Below are 22,039 nucleotides of genomic sequence, written 5' to 3' on the forward strand. Positions count from 1 at the left end.
CCCTTGGACTTCACACATTGTTTACGACACGATTATCATCCCTACGTGTGAATTTGCAAAGCTTTAAGTCAACACGGATCAAATCCTGCCCCTCAGATCCTAGTAGGATATATTTAGTTTGTTGGGACTTGTTAACCTCACCTAACCTGGTTTTAGTTGCTCTGGAAGCAGCTCACTTGGTGAGTTGGGGCCTTTGTTAGAGGAGCTACATGTACTGTGGTAGTCCAGCAGAGTGAAGAGGGGGCTTTACTAAGACCAAAGGCTTTGACCCAGAAGACCCCAGAGCTCTTTTCAGCAACCACCCACACCCAGCCCGCTTCTCATCGCCTGCACAATGAGGCAAGATCCACCACTGGGTGTAGAGCCGGTAGTGTTCTTCGACTCGGCTCACAGTATTGACAGTTCTCTGCTCCAATTTAGCCGTGCACAGAGACAAGTGGACAATAAGAACACCATTTACATGGATTATATTAGTCTTTATTTAAACTGTTATTCATCTCACACATTAGATAATTGCATTTCAAATTGTTATGTATCTGTCTATGTATCATGTCATTATGAAATTCCTTTGGTCCTTCAATAAATAAAACTAAGATATCATATACACATTTATTCTTTTTACAATTTCATACAGTTAAAGAAAATGTTGGTCTAGTATCAGCTAAGGTGAAAGTGAATTAAAACAATTAAATAAGCCTTGCTGTTCTAAAAATTTCAAGAGCAATCGTGTTCTATTAACTACTGCAATATTTTTTTGCCTTCAATGACAGGAGTCTTAAATTCATTTAAAAAACTAAACGTTAACTGAATTGTCAATCTTTGTGAATTCCTCATGTCTTTGCACTTGTTTTCTGGGATATCAGGCTGAGAGAATGAAGATTCAATGTTGTCTTCAGAACCACAACGAAAGAAAAAGGAAATCGATTTACAACAGCTTGACACAACAGGTCTATTTTACAGTTCGATATGGTTTTACCAAGTGGAACTGCATGTAACCATCCTTCAGTCATCACAGAACAAACTCTGGCTGAGGAGCTGAGAGAACAGCTCTAGCTTCAGCCAAAAAACTCAATATCCAAGTACGGAATGCAGAAAATATCAACAGCTTTTAGTGTTTTACACAACAGCCTACACTGTACAGTTAAGAACATAAGATACTGTAAGAGATCTGCTATAGCATACTAAATCATAGACAATCTAGTTGAAAAAGTCAGGTGTCTGAACCTCAGGTGACCCTTCTTCTGATGCACATTGACCTGTGCAGAACAAGATGGACCTGATGGAGGTCCTGACAGTGTTCAGAGTAAGACAGTGTTATTGTGAATGAGCATTAGATTTATCAGCAATCTGTCACATTGAATGAATGGGAATTCCCAGATCTGCAAAACCGATTCACAGTGTATCTAGCACCAGTGTGTGTGTGTGTGTGTGTGTGTGTGTGTGTGTGTGTGTGTGTGTGTGTGTGTGTGTGTGTGTGTGTGTGCGTGTGCGTGTGCGTGTGCGTGTGTGCGTGTGTGTGTGCGTCTCGTGAGTCTTGTCCTATCATCTTTAAACTGTAATAAAAACACTGAAGGAATGATTGATCGGCAGGGCTACAAAGCAAAGCGTCAACATAAAAAGTAGAATATCAAAGTATACAGGTGCAACAGGTAATAAATAAGGGTAATAATAGTTTAAAGTTATTGAAATGATGGTTATTGTGCCCAGCGGAGAATTCTTCTTTACAAAAACAAAACAAATGTCGACTTGGCCTCACATCCACATACAAATATAAAACAATACATACAAGTGTCTGGATGCTACCGCAGGGGAGGTTGTGGGGGTTATTCCTTGTAGCCCAGCTCTCCTCGCCTGTGCCACGGGTGCAACCACGAGGGGAGTTCCCCCAGCAGGGCTTTTGTTTTCTGGCAGGCGCACCGCATTGTTCCTCTCAGTCACCCAGCTCCTCTCGGCATTCAGGGGTTGTCGTGGAATGGAGGCAGGGCAGCGATGGGAAAGGTGAAATCTCTCCCCCTATGGGATCCATAGTGTCCAGAAACGTGGGGGGGCGGGGGGAGGGAAAGGGAGGGGATGAATCGGGGTGAGGACAGGAGGAAAGGGACAGGACCTCAGAACGACTCGTCGTGCCCCACTGAGAGATCCCCTTTAGGTGTGGAGGCCCGCGACGAGCCCTTGTCCATGCTCTCGGAGCCGGAGCTCTGGTGCTGTTGTTCGGAGCCCGCGCTGGACGTGATGGTGGACGAGGACGTGGAGGAGGAGCGGGTCTTCTCTTTAAAGTCTGTTATGATCACTGTCACGTTCCCTACAGTGATAGCCAACTGCTGGGCGGTGCTCCGGTCAATGTTCTTCAGTTTGGGCCTTATGGGGCATAGACAGAAAAAAACGAGATGTAAATAACCAGAAATGGCAACCACAATATGCGTGTCTCAGCAACAACAAGGGGGAGGCTGCCAGCACTGTGGGGGCGGTTACACTAAATTGCTCAATTCATCGGGTGACACATGAACAGTCAGAACAAGTGTATATAAAGTGAGAGTGGGTGTTTAGTGTAAAAGATCAGTTGTGAATCATTTGAGGTTTCCCACTAGCCTTGTGCTGCGTGACTTTCTCTAAAAAGAAGTGCTGTGTAGTCATAGATGTGAAACCATGTGTTCTGCCAAAGAGACGCACAGGATGAGAGAGTGCTACTCACCTGGAAATGTGAGAGTTCTTGTTGGTCTTGGTTGCTGATTTGCCAGACTGTATGCTGTGTTTGTCACTGGGTGGGCTCTGATGGTTGTCTGATTTGGGTCTAGAGGAAAACAGATGTACACCAGTGAGGACAACACCAGCACAGACAACATCCAGAGACCCAAGTGGAGACTCAACACTCGTACACTGACCTGGTCTTTTTGATGCTGGGCTTCTTCGTGACGGCTGGGCTGATGTCTTTCTCTCTGTCGGGTTTGTCTTTGACTGGCTGTTGTTCATTGTCGCTCTTTTCCTTCTCAGGAGGTTCTCCCTCTGGGCTCACTATCTCCGGACGCTCAACCTCTGGGCGTCCCTCGCCGTTGGCACGCTCTCCTTCGCCATCCGGGCGCTCCTTGTCTGTGCGCTCGCTCCTCTCCCTTCGCTCCTTCTTGGGCGGGGGAGGCATCGGGTACTGCTGAGCCACCTGCTGGGCAACCAGCTGGGAGTTGATCCTGGGTTTCCTGTGGAGGAGATCCAAGGCACAAAGATGGATTAGCCTCGCAGTGGAGCTGGGAGTCGACTCTGGCTACGCACCGACACAGTCGCACTCTGGCTGACAAAGAGAGGTGACTGAACCTACAAGCCGGCGAGGGAAAAGGGTTGCTGCAGAGGTAGGTTCACGCAGCTGCTTCCTGGTGGAGCAGCTTTGTTTTGAGGGATAATCTCATTAGTTTACGGCTGTAATAAAATGAATGCACAGGATCACAAGGTGGGACATTTGCAGCACGTCACTTAGGTCCTCTAATCTGATTACTGCGGGGTTGGCCCCATTTGTCACAGACTGAGATTCAGTTGGACATGGTCTAGCTGCTCCGCTTGTTTTGGACTCATTTTCAAACGCATACATAAACACAAGCCTTAGCAATCTCTTCTTGTTTGATCATTCTCATTTAGCAAAAACAATAAAAGCCAGGAAGATAAATGTCACATGCAACTTTTAAAAGTACCCCACTGATTTCCTAAAAGAGGCGGTTCACATAAAACCATCCTTTTCTGAAAACATCTTTTCCACTGTGGTGTATCACCACTGAACTGTTACAAACATGCATGCAGCAAGAGCAGCATCTTGCTCCATCAGCTGTGCAGATGAACAGGGCCTGGAATTGTGAGGCAAACTGCTAACCCACAGTCAGACGGCCTGAGCCAACACAGACACACCTGCAGCATAATGGACACCAGCTGGCAGCACCTGGGGTGAAACCGAGGACCTGAGGGGATAGGGAAGGATGACTGCAGCCTTCCAGAGCCTTCGACTCAGCTGAGACCAAACTGTAGCCAGCAACATGGATAATCACAGGCCAGCACTGGGCAAGCAAAGTGAGGAGTAAACCACAAGTACGCTCACACAGACAAACACACACACACAAAGCTTAGCGTGCAAACAAACAGCCTGGCACAGCTCGATGGCTGCTTAGGAGGCCTTTCAACAGGAACACAAGTTATACTAGCTCGCTGTGTATACCCAACCCTTCCAAACACAATTCTAGTCTTGGCAGGAAGAGTTGTTGTATCCCAGCAGGGGAGAGGAGGTCCCTTAAACCTTAGGACTGCTTTAGAAGATCCGTGGTCAAGTAGGGACTCTTGGAAGTTGTAGAAACTGTCAGTCTAAGCATCAGGCCAGATAAACAAGTGTTACTGCTGGTAAATGAAGCTCTCACAGTGTAAACAAATGTGTTTGGCTTTGATTTAGGAAAGGTCTAAGGGCAAATGCAGAAGAAGTTCAATAGTGCAGTGTTCCTGTAAATTGATTTATTTGTGGCTGTCTGCCACATTATCCAAGTTGGCCGGCACATATTGTTTTTCTATTTTTTTTAAATATATAAAAATCTGTAAAATCGTATTTCATTGTATAGCTACGCACAGCGCATTGATTCCCTCCTTGTCCCTTTGTCTCTCACTATGTTTGTGGACCTGTCTGTGAATAGCCCCGCGGCAGCCTCCTCTTCGTGCGCGACTGCTTGACCCCAGTAAGCCTCTGGCTTTAGTGTATATCAACAAGTTCACCAGGACCTCCCAAACTGCAAGTAAGTCTGTTTATCTGCTATTGTTTTTCACACGGAGCCTCACAGTAGCGCTTGTTACAGCGGACCTCTAAAACGTCAGCTAAGTTAACTTTAACCAGCCCAGTTTTATTTGAAAGAGCCACGGCAGACAGAAACAGATTTGACTTAACATACTTAGTGTTTGGGAGTTCTAGATGAGCTCATAGAAGACATTACTCTAGCTGTGTGGTGATGCCAGGCTTCGGAGCAGCCGGACGTGGGTCCAAAAGACTGACGTTTTCTCCAGATTACATGTAAATCACGCTTTCCTTGCCCCCTCCCCTCAAACCCCTCAACGGTGACAGAAATTCAATTTAAAACTGAAAAAAAAAAGTGTCGTAAAGAAAAAACAATCAGAACACCCCACAGTGCTCAACATATTAAACCACCACAAATGGACTCTAATTCTGTGGTAACCACTGTAGTGTGTCAGACTGAGGACGCTGAGTTCAGTGGCTTGCTGTGGAGGGTGGTTTTTAGACCGCTGCTTAAGTGATTAGCCTCGGTTTCAATTTGGCAACATCATATTGCCAGTCCAGTTACACTTTTTTTCTGCACTTCCGTGTCACAGTTGACACTGTACTCAGTCCTATGTCTTAGTAGCCAAGCACTTAAAAACTAACATATCATATGCAATATGCATATTCTTTTTTCCTCTACAGCTCCATCAAGCTCATTCAGTGTCCGCCTCTTGCGATCTATTACAGACAGAGGGGGCATTTCCTTGAGGAGGGGGTGGGGGCCTGCAGCCGATCAGAAGGCAATCAATCGGGGCATAATAGAGCATCATGTCATTATGTTTGCACTACACTCCATCAATAAAGCATGTGATGAATGCTGAGGAGCCATGGGCCGTTGATGCAGTACCCATTAAAGGGTAACACAGCATTTGTTTCCCATCCCATTCCAGCTTCATAATTGCCCACCCTGTCCTGTTCCCATCAAATTGATCCCAATTCCATTTCAATCTAGATTAATTACTTCCAGGATTTTACCTGCCAATCTAACTCTGGCCACCCCAGTGGTTGTAAATTCTGCCAAAAACACATTGGTTTTTTAACGCCAAATCTATTGTGCCTTTAATCAACAACTGCTTTGATGCGCTTATACCACGCATGTGCACGGTATGCGCTAGGGCTGCACAATTAATCGCAATTTTATCGAAATCGCAATATGAACTAGTTCAATATCCAAATCACAAGGGGGCGCAATATTTGTTAAAGGAAAAATATGTGTCTAACCATTCTAAAATAAAGTATTGTGGTGGTGCAGAGACATCCCGGCGCACAAATCGTATCCTACAGAAAAAAATCTTTGTTTGGTACAGATGAAAAAAAAAATCACTTTAAAAAAAAATATATTTTTCAATGAAAATGAGAACACAAAATAGAAAAATTATCATTCCCTCCAATATCGTCAATCATATCACAATATCAGTCAAAATAATCGCAATTAGATTTTTTCTTAATATCGTGCTGCGTGTGTGGAGGCAATGGGTGAATGACACATAGTTATTATGTAACTATGTAGTAAATTAGTAAACGATGAACTGCTGTTATTCCTGAGGCATACGAAGTTAGCTACAGAGTAAATAGGACTGGATATCAAACCACAGTAGCCTAGTAACATTACCGTTTGAGCGCTGGTGCTTGACAAATCATTTTCAACAGAAAACACATCAAATTTCTGTTTCACTGAGGTTACTATGGTTACTGCAGCGGCAAAAGGCATATCTGCCTCCACTAGTAGTAGGGCTGCTTAATTATGGAAAAAATCATAATCACGATTATTTTGGTCAATATTAAAACCCCAATTATTGAATTTCAAAAACAGTTAAACAAATCAACAGTGAAAACACCTTGAACTGTGAGATTTCCCTTAATACTTTTCCCGTTTGAACTTTTCTTTTTCATTCAGAACACAAGAAAAAGAGTTTACTTGCAAAACGTATTGCGCAAAATAATCATTTTTCTCGATTACTCGGTTTTTGTGATCTTTAAGAGCCGAAATCGTCCGACATTCTATTAATTGCACAGCCCAAACTAGTAGTATCAAAAACTTTCAAATGATAACCAGCCCTAGAAATAAACACAGTTGTTTGTCACTGTTGTCTTAAATAATATAACTTGAAAAATGGCAAAGAGAACGACATTCTTTAATAAAAGGCCTAGGACAGAGGAGGAAAGAGAGAGGTGACAGACTATAATAGGCAATATAATAGGCTATTTTAGGACAGTAACTCAGTATGGGAAAGCTTGATACACTGTCTCCCATGGTCTAAAGCCCAATTCGGACGAAAGATTCGCGACAAGACAAAACCGTTTTAGAACATCGCAGAGAAAAGTCGCAGCGATCTGAACCGGCCTGTCTCCGCTCGACTCAAGCCAGCTGATGGTGGCGCCTGCGACTGGTTTTACCTGTTTCAACAGCCAATAGCAAAGTCATCTTGTAAAGTCAGCTACAAACTATAGAAATAAAATGATCCATAATCCATTATTTTCCGATTCATCGCTAGAAATGCAAGACGCAACAAATGATATATCCAGCTACAAAAAGCCTGGAAGTCGTAAGTTAGAACGGAAGTACAAAGAGTCGTTAGGAATCACCTAATAAGTGAAAATGAACTTAATTCTGTTTTTGTTCTTTTTCATATTTAACAGGAAGCACAGAGCAAGTGGCTTTGACCCAGCATGGCCCTCATGAACACGCCTGATGGGATTTGGTGAGAAAACACAATCCCCCACATCATGTTATTTTGTAAAGCAGCCACTCTAAAAAGGTATGCACACAAACAGCGCACATTTTCCAGCCTTCGCCACCTTTGTTTAAAACAAAATCGAGGGAAAACCCTGACCTACCAATTTGATTATCCAACTCCAATTCATAGTACTAAATAAGTAACTACGCTCAGCCCTACTTTAAATGCTTATGTGATTAAGTTGATAACTAATTAATTAGGAAGTGATCATGTTGAGTTTACAGCTCACCTCCTCACCTGTGCTGACACAAATTTGCACTTCTGAGCCTTGGTTTTCCTTGTCCCATTCCTATTCCTATTTCAATGACACAATACACCATGGGATATCTTGTGGGTCATTCAAGTACCTTCCAATTCATGATACGATGTCAACATCTGGTACAGTGCCCGTTCAAAATGTGCCTCGTTTGGAACGGGCCGATTGCTTGGCCTGTGGTATTGCTTCTTGCAGCATTCTCCAGAACCAAATTGTATCCCAAAATTACTTACAGAAGGACCCCAAAGCACATAATATGCAACCAGCCTGCTACTGACTTACAGTGTACTTCTACTTCAGAGGAAGGCATTGTAGGCTACTGCTACATTTACCTGACAGAGAACATTGCAAATTCAGAATTTAACCACAAAATATCACAATTAAAATCTGGAGTAATCAGACATTGCCTCATGGACTCATGGCAGTGCGCCCGTTATGAGAGCCACTCAGCAAAAAGCTGCGTTAATCAACCACCAGAACAGGACGGAGTACAGAGACGGACTCACAGTACCCAGGGTGAGTCTGAGGAAGACTGCTATCTTTGCCCGGACACCTCTGAGATAGTCTCGCATTGCCAGACCTATCTGCACAGCGCGGAGGAAGAAGCTCCGAGGTTACGTCTGGTTCTGCAGTCTGTTTAGAAGTGGTGAATTTACAGCTCACAGCAACTTAATACGATAAAGTGTTTGGCTTTTGTTTGATATTTAGTGTCGGCAAAACGGCTCTTTATTGAGTTTCCTCTCAGCAAAATGCTCTGAGTGAATTTAAGCTGGGCTTTTATTGTGAAGGGCAGACACGGAAGAACCAGCGTTATGGTAGCGCCTTTTTTTTCACGACCTTTTTCAACACAACAGTTGCGATATTCCTGTAAGCTATCCACTCGTGCTACAGGAAAGTGAAGAAAAGTTTGGTTGGTATATCCAGCAATCATGTAACGTCCCCCCCGCTGCTGTACAGAGCAGGCCAACAGCCTGCTGCGTGCTGCGTCTGACGTCTTTTGCGCTGCAGGTTGGGTTTTTTTGCCATCAATTTTTTCCACAACCTTTATTGTTTGGCCGTTTGTTTGTTTTTTATTCACACGCACGTGTGCACACATACACCCGTTTATGAACCCATGCTAACGTTGACTAAAAAGAGGAATAAAAAAATCATCTTTTGGAAATTGATCTTAATGCCTTAATTAAATCCAACCTTTAAAGACACCAATTGTCTTTGTGAATCAATAATGTATCATAAATGAATAAATAAATGTTCTTCCTTAAAATACAGGGGGCATAAGTAAGTACCCCTATGTTTTTATTTTTAAAGGCCAGTTATTTCATGGATCCAGGATACTATGCATCCTGATAAAGTTCCCTTGGCCTTTGGAATTAAAATAGCCCCACATCATCACATACCCTTCACCATTGGCATGGTTTTATTTCAGTAATAGCTGGTTTGATTTGCATTCAGAGATGATCTTATGGAAAGTACCCCATGCCAATCTCTAGGTATGGTGAAGGGTATGTGATGATGTGGGGCTATTTTAATTCCAAAGGCCAAGGGAACTTTATCAGGATGCATAGTATCCTGGATCCATGAAATAACTGGACTTTAAAAATAAAAATCTGCCTGCCTCTATGGGAATTTAACATAGGGTTGTACTTACTTATGCCCTCTGTATTTTAGGGAGGAACATTTATTTATTTACAATACATTATTCATTCACAAAGAAAATTGGTGTCCTTAAAGGTTGCATTTTTCCTCATTTTTTTTAATTAAGGCATTAAGATCAATTTCCAAAAGATGATTCAACTTTAGCACAGGTTCATAAACGTATGAGCACCACTGTATACCCCTTATGAAGAAATATTTGTCCCTGTCCCAGAGTCATGAGTAATCAGATTGTGAATGCAGACAGCATCCAACAGGTCTAGAAATCATTTTGTTTGGCAGTGAGAGCTGTTAGCCAAGGAGGTGGTGATTGATTGACTGATAAGCTCCACGCCTCTTTTGCCTGTTGCGGAATTAAATCCCCGTTCAGAGCCTGAGATTTGTGTCAGCAGCAGCAGTGGTGGCAGAAGCAGCCCCGGTAGTTAAGCAGTGATTCAGTGCCAGCTGTAAGTCAGCCATGAATTGCTGCTGGCATGATAGAGCCACAGCGCTCTTTGCCCTATTATTTATTTACTGACCACACATCATGGCTTTGCACAGCAATGCTCTGGAGCTGCATGACACCATGTTACGTGCATTTATGAAATAGCCTAGTGGTGGCCCTGAACAGCTGGAAAAAGTCTCCCTCTGCTTAAAATTATACTTCAGTGATGTTGATAGCTTTCAATGTTGTGTGTTTTTTTGACAAATTGTAATGTTAAAAGTTAGAAAGCTTCAAAATCATCTACCAGTATCAAGTAAATCAAATGTCATAAATGACAAAAAATAAAATGGAGGAGGCACCTGGGTAGCTCACATGGTTGAGCATGCACCCCATATACACAGGCTCAGTCCTTGTCGCAGCAGCCGTGGGTTCGATTCCAACCTATGGCCCTTTGCTGCATGTCATTTCCAATCTCTCTCCCCATTTCCTATCTAAAGCTGTCCTGTCTAATAAAGGCCTAAAAATGCTTTCAAAATAAATTTAATGTGTAATGTTTATTTCCATACTCATCATACTCAGTTGCTCCCCTTCTGGTCTCTCACACATTTTACCAAATCAGAAAATAAATATGTACTTTTTTTTAATCGATCGTGGATGGCGTTGTTCTCTCGGATGGATAGAAAGAAAGATAAATAAGCTTAAATGGGTCACCAAATATACTTTGGGCAGTCTTGTGTGAGGAGAGACGCAGCTTACCTAGTAACATCACCATTTCATATTTAAAATTAATTACAGTGCATGTTTACATAAACTGTCCACGCTGTTGAGCATAGAATGTACTAATTAAACTACAACATTGCTGAAAATTACTCTGCAACTGAACCATCTTATGTTGCAAACATCCAAATAAAACATGAAAGATCCATTTTTCACAAGAGGTACTGGAAATGATCCTGGGAGCAGGACCAGGAGTGAACTCCAGGGTCCAATTGCAGAGATTGCTTCAACCTCCCACTGCTGCCAATATATTCCTGGGGATTCAGTGTGAGTGAGAGTGTCAAGTGTGTAAAGCCTGCTGTCGAATCATTTCCCACTGTGAGGGCTTACAGCTTATTACCGCCCCTTCGCACAACAATAGGCCATGATTGACAGTTCCTCCTATGCTTGGCCCTAAATTCCACCATCTGGGGGAGGGAGGAGTGGGGAGACTCCCTCCACGGGATGCCCTGAAATAACTATCATCATGCTTAAAAGCTCCTAATTCAGTCAGACTGACACCCATAGTTAGACTGCTCCTCTCAGCCTGAACCATCTCAGAGACAGACACACATACACCTCTGCTCAGCTGGTGCTCTCGCTGGCCAGGAGCAGCCGATACTGCAAGCCATGGGCAAAAACTGAAGCTGCTGTTTCAGAGGGAACTCTTTCTAGAGAAACCAAAAAACAATGTGCCAGAGCACTTCATGGAGAGACCGAGTAATGAAGAGAGTGAGCAAGCGATGGAGAGTGTGATAGAGAGAGAGAGAGACGCGCAGGAAAGCCCTCATTAACACAGCTCTTTTATTTGAAGTGCTGTGTGGAGGACAAGCAATTATTTTCTGCCAGGCTGAGTGAATGCAGTGGCAGACAGCTGAGCGAAGAGGAGAGAGAGAGCGAGCGAGCGAGACAGCCAACAGACGACGGTATTCTTCGACCATGAACAGCCCACTAAAAGAGCCCAGCAAATTAACATCACCCACTCTCTCATTCAGACTTTGTAAATAACAGCATCTACACAGTACCAACGTGGGCTCCTTGTCCTTGATGTACAAAGTTGTTCAAACATCCTCTATTCATATGCATTCAGCAGTGACCTGGTTTCCCCCCACATAGGAATGAAGAGACCATCACAGCCTCAGCCTGGAGCAGAACTCTCAGATCCAGCATGTGACAATGCTACAGGGCTTTATTTTGATCAGAGCACCTCCCTATGACGTGCTGGCAACCACGTAATCGATGATTTACATGCACACGTCTGTGTCAACACTTGCTGTACGTCTTGATCATAATGTAGAAACCCGTGATGCTCTCCCCTTTCCTCTATCAGTATGGAGGGTGATGGAGCAGAGCACAGAGCTGAGCTGTGATATAGAGAGAGATATATATATATATATATATATATATATATATATATATATATGCTCTATTGTTCTATTGTTGAATGTTGGACAATCTTTCCATAGAGACTTGAGGTATGTCTGAGAAGAGCACTGCATGGCCCCTGCCTGACAACATTTTTCTTGAAACAAAAGAAGCCGTATGCATGTGTTAAGATGACTTGAGACAAGAGAAAGTCATTGTTTAAATAAAAGTGCCAAAAATCCACTGCTTCTGGTTTCACAAATGTGAATATTTGCTGGCTTTCTTGGTCCCCTATAATAATAATAATAATAATAATAATAATAATAATAGGGTTTTGGACTGTTGAACGGACAAAAGCAATTTAAATATGTCCATTTGGGCTTGGCATTATCAATAATTATTTTCATGGTTAATTGATTAGCCATCAACAGGAAAACAATGTCAGAATATCGTGAAATATGTCAATCACAAGTTACTAGAGCCCAGTCTTTACATGCGTGATGTCTTGGTTTTGTCCAACCAAGACATTCAATTTGCGGTTAAAAATAGAACAGCAAATCTTCACACTTTTTGAAGTTGAAAGCAACAAATGTTAAAATCTTTCCTTGATAAATGACTTGTTATTGACAATTAATTTTATCCCAACAACTAATAAATTCATTGTTTCAGCACTAATAGTATTATTTGTATTTTAGACCTGAATCTTGAGATGTCTAGGGAAATTATCTTCAGTTGACAGTCAAAAGATTGAGACATCAATCTTAAACAGAATGTTTCATAAATGCATCCATCCTAGTCAGTGAACATATACAAACAAACCTATTCATTTATTTATTGGGATGTTAAAAGTGCTGCACTTGAAATACTGAACAAAACTCAGTCTGGGCTGGGATTGCCTTCACATGGCTCTAACAAGAGTTTGAGTGACATTAAGAGTCTGGGCTGCACGCGGCTTTCGCCTCTGATATGCCAAGCAAACATAGAGGTGGCTGAGTCGGCAATAGTGATCCTAACTGGCTAGCTAATTGCTGCCGCTCTGCACTGCGCAATTCCCCAGACTTCCGTAGGAGATCGGTGCTCATACGGAGGATAGTGCTGATCAGTGTGAGTAATGTCAAAAAGAATACTAGGGTAAGCCAATCAGAGGCAGAGTGAGGCAGAGTAAGGCAGAGTAGGGCGGGACATTCTTTCACCATCCTAGGAAACGCAAATTTGCGACCGGGACGCCAGCATTATCAGAGGGTGACCTCTGTATGAGCACTACTCTCCCGCAGAAGCCCGGCCTGGGCAGCACGCAGTGCAGAGCGGGGCCAACAGTTTCAAAGGGAGGGACTCACGTGCACGTGCAGCCGGAACGGCGACCAAAACAAATAACAGAGAAGCTTGGATTACAACACACACGGAGGAAGTGTGACTTTGTTGTCTGCTCAGAACGCTATTACTCCCCTATATCTTCACATAGGAATATTTGTTCACTGGTATAATAATGTTCTGAATGTGGAGTACAGGACCTTTAAATTGAAAAATGACAAATACCACTGGTCTGTGGGACTTGTGTTTCCTGTGAGGAAGCGATTGATCAGTCTGAGCCTGAGGTGACTGGAGCAGTAGTGTCACCTCCAGCCATCCATGGGTGAAGTAATCTGTGCGAGTCAGTGTGTTGTGGAGGTTGAATGAGGATAGCACCTGAAGAGCAGCCTGGGGCTATAGCGCTTCTCGATTCATTCCCACTGCCCACCAGAGGCATTAGGCATTCATCCCTTCTAGTCAGGACTTTGAGGGCTTAATGTTACCATCAAATCCCTCCCTCTAACCCATCCACCTAATGGCGTTTTTCCACTACATGGTACCTGCTCGACTCAGCTCAACTCTACTCTACTCGCCTTTTTTGGTTTTCCATTATGAAAAAAAGTCCCTGGTACCTGCCAACAGGTACTTTTTTTAGTATCACGAGGTGACGTGAAAACCTGCAGACTACTGATTGGTCGGAGAGAATCGTCACTAATCACTGCGTCATCATTGCTAGCGACAGACGGGGGTGTCCTGAACAAACCCGCCATTTTTAACCCTTGTGTGGTGTTCATATTTTTGTTACACAGCCAATGTTCCCGGGTCTAGTGGACCCACCACATTATTAGGCGTTTAAATCAATACAGCCATAACAATTTATGTAAAAATACTTAACAGACGTTTACTTTAGCTCAATTACCAATGATATATGCATCATTTATGGTTCATATTTGCCATTCACCCCTGTGAGATCATATTTATGATCATTTTCGTTTTTTCAATTATAAAAAAGGTATTAAAAAAAAAAATTGGAAACAAGATTTTTGATCATTATTGGTGCTTATTTCTTAATCAGAACAGGTGAAAGTGCTTGAAATGTAACAATTTTGTAACTTTGTGTGGGAATAGCAGGTGCAGAAAGACAACATTCCCGCACACAGACACCTACACTGACACGCAGACACACACACACACACACACGCAGACACACACACACACACACACCAGGCCCAGTTCGGAGGAGGACACAGTTAAGTTTCATAGCACCTACAATTATTACACAATCATTACACTCGGGTCCAGTAGACCCGAACACCTCCGTGTGCAGTCATTAAAAATAAGTTATTTTGTATGTTCTTCACAGGAAATGAGCCAAGGCCAGTGAGTTTGAGTTACAAGAAATAATAAATAGAATAATTTCTTTTAGCAAACATTGAAAACGGGTCCCACAGACCCGAACACCTTACAAGGGTTAAATAGTTTAGCCAGCGGTGGGTTTTCTTTTGAAACTAAATTTGTCTTCTGGCCGTGGCAACAGCCACATGCCGAGAATCAAAAACAACACACATTCGACGTTCTGTGTGTGTGTCGCAGCAGTTTCCTGCGGCGTCGCTATGACGACCAGCCACGCTCGCCTCACGCATGAGGCGGTACTAAATCTGCAATGGAAAAAGGAGGACGGGGCACCGCGGTCGGGTCGGGCCGATCCGAGCTGAGTCGAGCAGGTACCATGTAGTGGAAAAACGCCATTACAGTCCGCGTGGGGTACTGAGGCTCACCCCCCACCATGTTCCCTTCAGGTGTTGTGTATACACAGCAGGTAAGCACTTACAGCCCACACCTTCTCCTCAAACAGCAAAAAAAGCTCCAAAGTAATGACATTTAGTTGCCATGGTACCGACTACTGACAATACTGGACAGAAAGGAAAGAAATTCAAGGAAATCTACCAAAGATATCTCAACTTTTTTGTAACAACTGTAAACCTGTAAAACTGTAAACCCTGCTGGCTCCTGGCTGTCTGGTTTTCTGCTTCTCCCGACAGACTAAAGGAGTCAAACCGTCTGAGTTTAGGTGCGTTTTGGGAGACAGACCTAAGCAAGAAGAAAAGGAGGTCTATTGCAGAGGAATTAAAATAGGAAATGTCTAAGTTTGTGTCTGCTTATGTGTAAAAGACAATTCATCTTCACACTCAACTCTTTTCTTTCCCTGACTGACCTTTCCAGGGTACGATCTGCCTGGCATTAGGCAGAGTGACAGCGAGTCATTGCAAAGGCACTAAGCACATGTGAGCTCCTTCTATCAGCAGCACTGTGTCACATTGCTCTGTATCACTCATTTGTTTTCCTCCTCTCTACTGCCTCTCCATCATTCTCTCGTTGTCTTCTTCCCTGCTTGCCCCCCCCCCCTAAATCCTGCTGGCTCTAAGTAGGTCGTCTTCACCTCTCTTCACTCTCTCTCTCTCCTGCTGTTTGCCTCTGGTGTGCGTGAGTTATCTGTCAAGTAGACCCGGTCACCCCATCTTGCTGCTGTCCTATCATCTTCTTGCCCATTTGCTATTGTATAAACAGAGTCTGGTTTGAATTTGCAGAACTGCCTAAGGGGACGCTGCACCTTCACAGCAGACTCTCGTGTTCTACACAAGGGAAACAACATCAAGCAAGCAAACACAAACATCAAGTGAGGACACCTGACACCAAGAGGTCGAATACAAAGGCACTATTGTAGCCACAATTTAAACCTACCAAACTTTTCAGATATTCGGTCTGTACCTTCACCATAATGCTCAGACACACCACAGCTCAACAGGATCAAATTCGTTAACTCCAACAAGTACTTTATAACAAGAGAGAATGGTCAATTCTGGTTCACTCTCAATGTCTCAATGTGTAGCGAATGACATGTCAAATGGTGCTGTTCTTTCCCCATGCATGAATGGTTGTGCTGGTAGAAACAGAAGAGGCTGTCCAGTCTAGCGCTCTCCGTCCCTGGATAATGATGAGCTTTAGCCCCTGGAGACTCTTGGCTGATTGAGCACATCCCCCTTGCAGCCATCCATACCCTCCTCCCTTCAACACACACACACACACACACACACACACACACACACACACACACACACACACACACACACACACACACACACACACACACTTTCTGTCCCTTCATTGCTCCGTTTCTTTCGGTGTCCTCTCTTGCCCTCTTCTTCACTTTACTCCTCGGCTTGCTGCGACTCCACACTTAATATCTCCCTCTCTCCTTGTCCTCACATGCCTCTTTCTGTACTTTCCCGAGACTCCTTACTCCCTCACCGTCACACTCGTTCGCCTCATCTTTTTGTGAGGGGAGGAGCCCCGATTCAACAGCTCTCTCAACATTTCTCTGTTTTGTCAGATAGCCAAATTGGCTACTGTATTTAATCACTCACACTGCCAAATCCCATGAAGTAATTAAGAACTTTTAAATCCGGCAATTAACATGTAAAGATTAGGGCAAACCGCTCGCGCTTAGGGTTTTAGTGCAGATGCTGATAATGCTGGATAAGCAAAAAAACAGTTTTTCTCTGAGAGGGGCTGCTGTGGGGGCAGGGGGGTGGGCAATGAAAGTGCAGATATAAATTGAGCGCCAGCATGTCCCTCTTATGTAATTCCATTATCCTAGACAATTTGTCTTAATGTGACAGTGGTAGAATCCACGGATTATAATGACTCTATTCCATCATTGTAAAAGACAAAAAGGCACACACTGAGACACACAAACACAGACACACACTGCAATCAGTTTCCAATAATTGTGCAGCCTCAACACTTACACAAAGGGAGGCATGCACTTTCACTGTTTTAGCCCCACTACTAACCCATGGCTTTAGGGTTGGGTATCCTTTAGATTAAAGCCATTCTGATTCGGTTTATCAATCCGGGTTCTAGCTTTCATAATCTGTGGATTTATGGGTTTCCCATATGGTCATATTATAAAGCCACAGACTAAATGCAAAACACATGTAGTTAAGTACATTAACATCTGTAAATGCCTACACTCATGGACAAGCAGTAACTGCTTGTGGTTTGACTTGTGTAAGCTTGCCAATGTGATCAGAAAAAAACCTTTTATTGTCATTTAAGATTGACACCTTCACATTAATACATTTCACACTGGGGTATTGCGCTCTCTGACTGCATTCACTGTATGTTAATAACATTACAGCACTGTATGAACAAGTATCAAGTTGCCTTGATTTCTGTTCAAAACAATGTTTGTATAGGCCAAGCATTTACATTCACTTTTTTACAAGACCCTTTTCTATTTGCCATATATATATATATATATATATATATATATATATATATATATATATATATATATATATATATATATATATATATCACACTGCTTTACATAATATATCGGTTGCTATGGTTCAGGTTCTGAGTTCTTTCAGTCTGAGCTTCAGATAAATTAAGGAACATTTAAGTTGGTTTATTTAATCTAGTTAGAACAATGAATGTTGCTAACCAGTGAAAGACACCCATTTGTTTTGTTTTATATAAAGCACAGATGGAAGCTACTTGAAATGGCTGACAACGGCGCGACAGCGCATAGATAACAGCACAGCAGTCGACGACTGAGGTACCTCAAGACTTCCTGTGATCCCCACCATCAATCAACTTTAGAGGGATCCTAATGGTTTCTCCCTGGACGCCGAGGCTGACAGAGGTGCATACCAAACACCACCACAAAGCAAACTGATGCACAGCAACACGGTGTCACACTCATGCAGCGATCGGGTTCAGATGCCAGAAACATTTAAATATGATAGCATGCATCTCACAGCGGACGCTAATGCAACTGCTTCTCCAATTACCAAAGAAGCAGGCACTGATTGCCAAGGCTGAACACTTGGGCTACTTGGACTTGTAGATTAGCAGCAGAGGTCAGGTGCAAAAAGCCGAGCGCTTTCTTGTTTAAAAGTCAGAGTGGCAGAGGCTAGATATAGCCTACTTGAGTATCATGTTACATCACTGAGTTGGACTGGGTCAACAGGTTCATTAGGCTTGGGAGAACGGGCCTCTCCCTGCATGCTGATGCCAAAGCCAGAGTTTTGCTCTCATTAACACACATTCTTGCCTCCATTTGCACAAATCAGAGCTGCATGACTCACAGTTACCTAGCTTACCTACCGCTGGCAGGGGACAAAGTGCAATTCAAGCTCGTCGGAGTGTATGCCACTATCTGTCACTTAGTGTGGATGATGTTAATAGTGTATTCTCCATCAACACCTGTAGAAACAACTAGTGTATCAATGAGTGCACACTGTGAAGGATGGATGCATCAAGCTCAAGGGGGTGGAAATATTCATCTGATCTTGACATTCACATAGGGCAGGCAGGTAGACCCTGTACGACTCCACCTGCAGCTATCAACCACATCACTGCACTAATGTCTGCTGAGTGCTACCTGTACCAACAGCTTTTAAGGAATGGATGGATGTCTGTGTAATACTTCAGCTGCATCCATCTTCTCCTCCTACTACGTTCAAATACAGTCAATACAGACTGACCTTTGTCCCAGCACACAGGGAAGCGAAGCTATATGTGGGGACTGTGGAAAGAGTGTGTGGAAAGAGGTAGCTTCCAGACATTCACACTACTCAAAACAAGCCATTTCAAACCATGCTTAAATACATTCATGTCACACTGACTGCACAAATCCATACTTATCCAAGTCCATCTATCTTGCAGTAAACACAAATTGATGATCTAAATTAAACTTCAACTTTAAGAAAAGAAGGGTTTTGACTCCTGCCAGCAGTGAGGAACTCTACAGTAATTAGTGAACAGGCGTGCACTTGTGCTTAAAGCACAAAGTAGAGCCTCAGAGACAAAAACAGCAAGGCAAACATCCACACATAGCCTCAAGTGTGAATCATTTAGCTGAGAGCATGTTGCTTCGTCCCATGCTTTGCTGAAATATATCAAACACTGAAGAAAAGAAAGCTAATTAGTACTCATTAGAATAAGAGGCAGCCCCACAACTATACAATTGCATTTATCAAAGGTTAACTAGTCACATCAAATGGGAATGTGTGACAACCACTCCCCTGATGTCATGTGCTCCCATTTATCAAATAGAGGCAACTGGGCCGTTGCCAAAAGCACAGTGGCAGGATGGCTACGACATGCTCGTCTCCGCTTCCTGCTTTCGGGCAAGCAGGCTCAGCCTGCATCATCAGCTGTGATCTTAAGCTACACGGAGCTAGGAAAAGATCATAGGGGGAGGGGTGCCAGATAATTAAGATTGAGCTCAGTCTTTTTGGATTTTCAGTAAACGTCAGTGTATTCTCCCCGTTTGTGGTGCGCCAGGGGTGTCAGTCGAGCCACTCATTGTAAAACCACAGCTGGAAAGGTTAAAGTGCAGGGGACCTGTCAACAAACCCACAAATGACTCATCTCTCTCTCATCTCATCATGCAACTGATGACACATGTAAACAAACTCACACCGTGGCAAAGGCAACTTCTCATCAAAAAAAAATCCAGAACAGGGGGAGGAGGCGTCACGCAGTATACATCCAACCGAAAGGGAATCCCGTCATGACATTTAAATTATACACTGATTTCATCTCAGTTTCAAATAAAACGCAGTCTTCTGGCAAAATGTATTCTGAGGGAAGATCAGGGGAAATGTCTGGCACACAAGTCTGTTGCTATAAATGTTGATATGATTAATCTGCTGACATTTTCTGAGAGCAGACATGAGTGAATTCACTTGTTTGTGGCAGATTGAGTTTTGAACATGATTAATCATCGACAAATACGTGGACTGATGTTTTAAAAACTAAAAATGTGATTTTTGTAAAATCAAAAAAGAAAAAAAACCTGAACCTCCTCTTAACACTCACTGCCATACCAGGTTGGGCATGAAATGGCATTGGCTACAAGTGAAAATAGTCTGAAGGGCAAAGAAATATTAAAAAATGCACATCTGGGGTTTCTCTCTAATCTGGATTACAATGAACACCATTTCTTAATCTAAGAAACATAATTATCTCCTTACTGTACATCCACCTCATGCACAATCAATCTGACTTGTCAGACCATTAAAGGAATCTCTGATTCCTACAGGTAGCGGAAATGCACACACATGAATTCCCCTTGTTTCACTCCATGAAAAAAACAGCCCTTTCGCTGTTGCTCTGTTGCACTGTAACGTTAGCTGTACAGCCATCATGAAGTATGGTCTCTCTTCCCCACCCCACCCCCCCCACCCCACCCCCCGGCTAGTGAAGCAGCCAGCATACCTAGACGAATGCATAAAAGCAGTGCAATGTTAGTCACATAAAATGAGAAACTACGGATATAATCCAAAACAACGGCAGGAGATGTTTTCCATCAACAAGTCCGCATTCGATCAGAGAGAAATAGGCTGTCGATCAAAGTTGTCATCCCCATAAATTGCGATGCAATGCTGCTGCAGCCAGCCCAAGCAGGCGAAAACGAGACGCTCAGACGAGAAGGAGAGAGAGAGAGAGAGAGAGTGAGAGCGCGCTACGTTACCTTGTGGATGTGCCCTTCCTCACATCGCAGATGCTGCACTTGAAAGCCTCGGCGGTGTTCCTGAAGGTACAGACGCTACAGTCCCAGTAGCCGTCATCAGCAGTCTGTTTGGCTTGTCTTTTTGGCCTGACAAATGTTAAGGTCAAGTTAGTTTTTGAAATACCACTAACATATTACATGAATTAACAACAAAGGAGATTGTGACACAAACATAACATGTCGTGTAATACGCAAGCTACTAATAGCAGCACAAATCATGGTGTTGTCATTAATTTTGGGTTCGAGTCCCGGCAAGTAGAGCTCCTTGGTTAATAAATCCCCACAGTGGCGAAGCTCCACACCGTCCGATTGTATCGCCAGCTAGGCTAGCAGGCAGGCAAGCATTGCTAAAATTTTCAGCATCGAAGCTTAGCATGTCGGCTAACAAAACCAATATCAAACAATGTCAATTTCGACATTGACCCTCCAAAAGGCTTCATTGAGACAGAAGAGCGTTTTAGGGAATGCCAGGCGTATCCTCTGAAAATTTTCCCTTTGTCTGTTAAGTGACTGGGTTGTAGGGAGCGAGAAGCCGCCATAGTGACTGCACTATTCTAGCTAGCTGTGGCATACCAACTGAAAAAGGCAGAAACGATCCCTGTGTGAGGGAAACGCATCCAAATATCGAGCCCAAAACGCTCAAAACGAGCGAAAACCGGCAGTGGCTGGTCGCATTACCTGGTAGGGCTCTTCTTGTCGCCCATGGTGAAGAATAGTCCTCGTAAAAAAGAAGAAAAAAGGGCCTCCTTTAATTGTCAGTGAGTGTAGTTGGTTCCAGATAGAGCCGCTGCTGAAGCTGTTGGCAGACAGGCTCCACTCAGCGCTGGCTCGAGGCAAGGCACAGCGACTGACTGCACTACCCCACGTGACCGCCACCCAGCCAATCAGAGAGCGAGTCGGTTTAAAAGTCTGGATGAATGTTTAGTTGCTATTTAAATAACTACTAGAGAAATTTGACAGACCTCACCTCAACCCACACACATACATGCAGAGTACAGCTTTGAAATACTGATATCGCTCATAATGCCTGTAATAAAACAAATGTATACATAACTTTTAAAACACATTCAAAGTGCTTCACAAGACAGATTAATTAAAAAGGGTAAAATGAAACAATACAGTGTAAAAAAAATAAATAACTACTCGAGTCTGCTTTTGAGACTTTGCTCTAATTTTC

At 43.3% G+C, this 22,039-nt stretch overlaps 1 protein-coding gene across 1 annotated transcript; it reads right to left on the bottom strand.

Moving 5' to 3' along the window:
- Nucleotides 1-455: 455 nt before the first annotated feature.
- Nucleotides 456-21,717, bottom strand: rybpb (RING1 and YY1 binding protein b). Its single transcript, XM_031280948.2, has 5 exons — nt 21,541-21,717; nt 20,824-20,949; nt 2,883-3,191; nt 2,693-2,791; nt 456-2,358 (listed from the first exon to the last, which is right to left on the bottom strand). Exons 1-5 carry the CDS (start codon nt 21,564-21,566, stop codon nt 2,109-2,111), a joined length of 810 nt encoding a protein of 269 aa, XP_031136808.1. The 5' UTR covers nt 21,567-21,717; the 3' UTR covers nt 456-2,108.
- Between the last annotated feature and the right edge of the window lie 322 nt (nt 21,718-22,039).

The sequence above is a fragment of the Sander lucioperca genome, chromosome 6, assembly GCF_008315115.2.
Source record: "Sander lucioperca isolate FBNREF2018 chromosome 6, SLUC_FBN_1.2, whole genome shotgun sequence".
Taxonomy (NCBI): domain Eukaryota; kingdom Metazoa; phylum Chordata; class Actinopteri; order Perciformes; family Percidae; genus Sander; species Sander lucioperca.

Excerpts from the sequence above, each read along its gene's own strand:
- rybpb (XM_031280948.2), bottom strand. The coding sequence starts at position 21,566 with ATGGGCGACAAGAAGAGCCCTACCAG. Across the intron at positions 3,192-20,823 it reads AGGAAGGGCACATCCACAAG|GAAACCCAGGATCAACTCCC; the intron begins GTAACGTAGCGC and ends TCTCCTCCACAG. Across the intron at positions 2,359-2,692 it reads AAGAACTCTCACATTTCCAG|GCCCAAACTGAAGAACATTG; the intron begins GTGAGTAGCACT and ends ATGCCCCATAAG.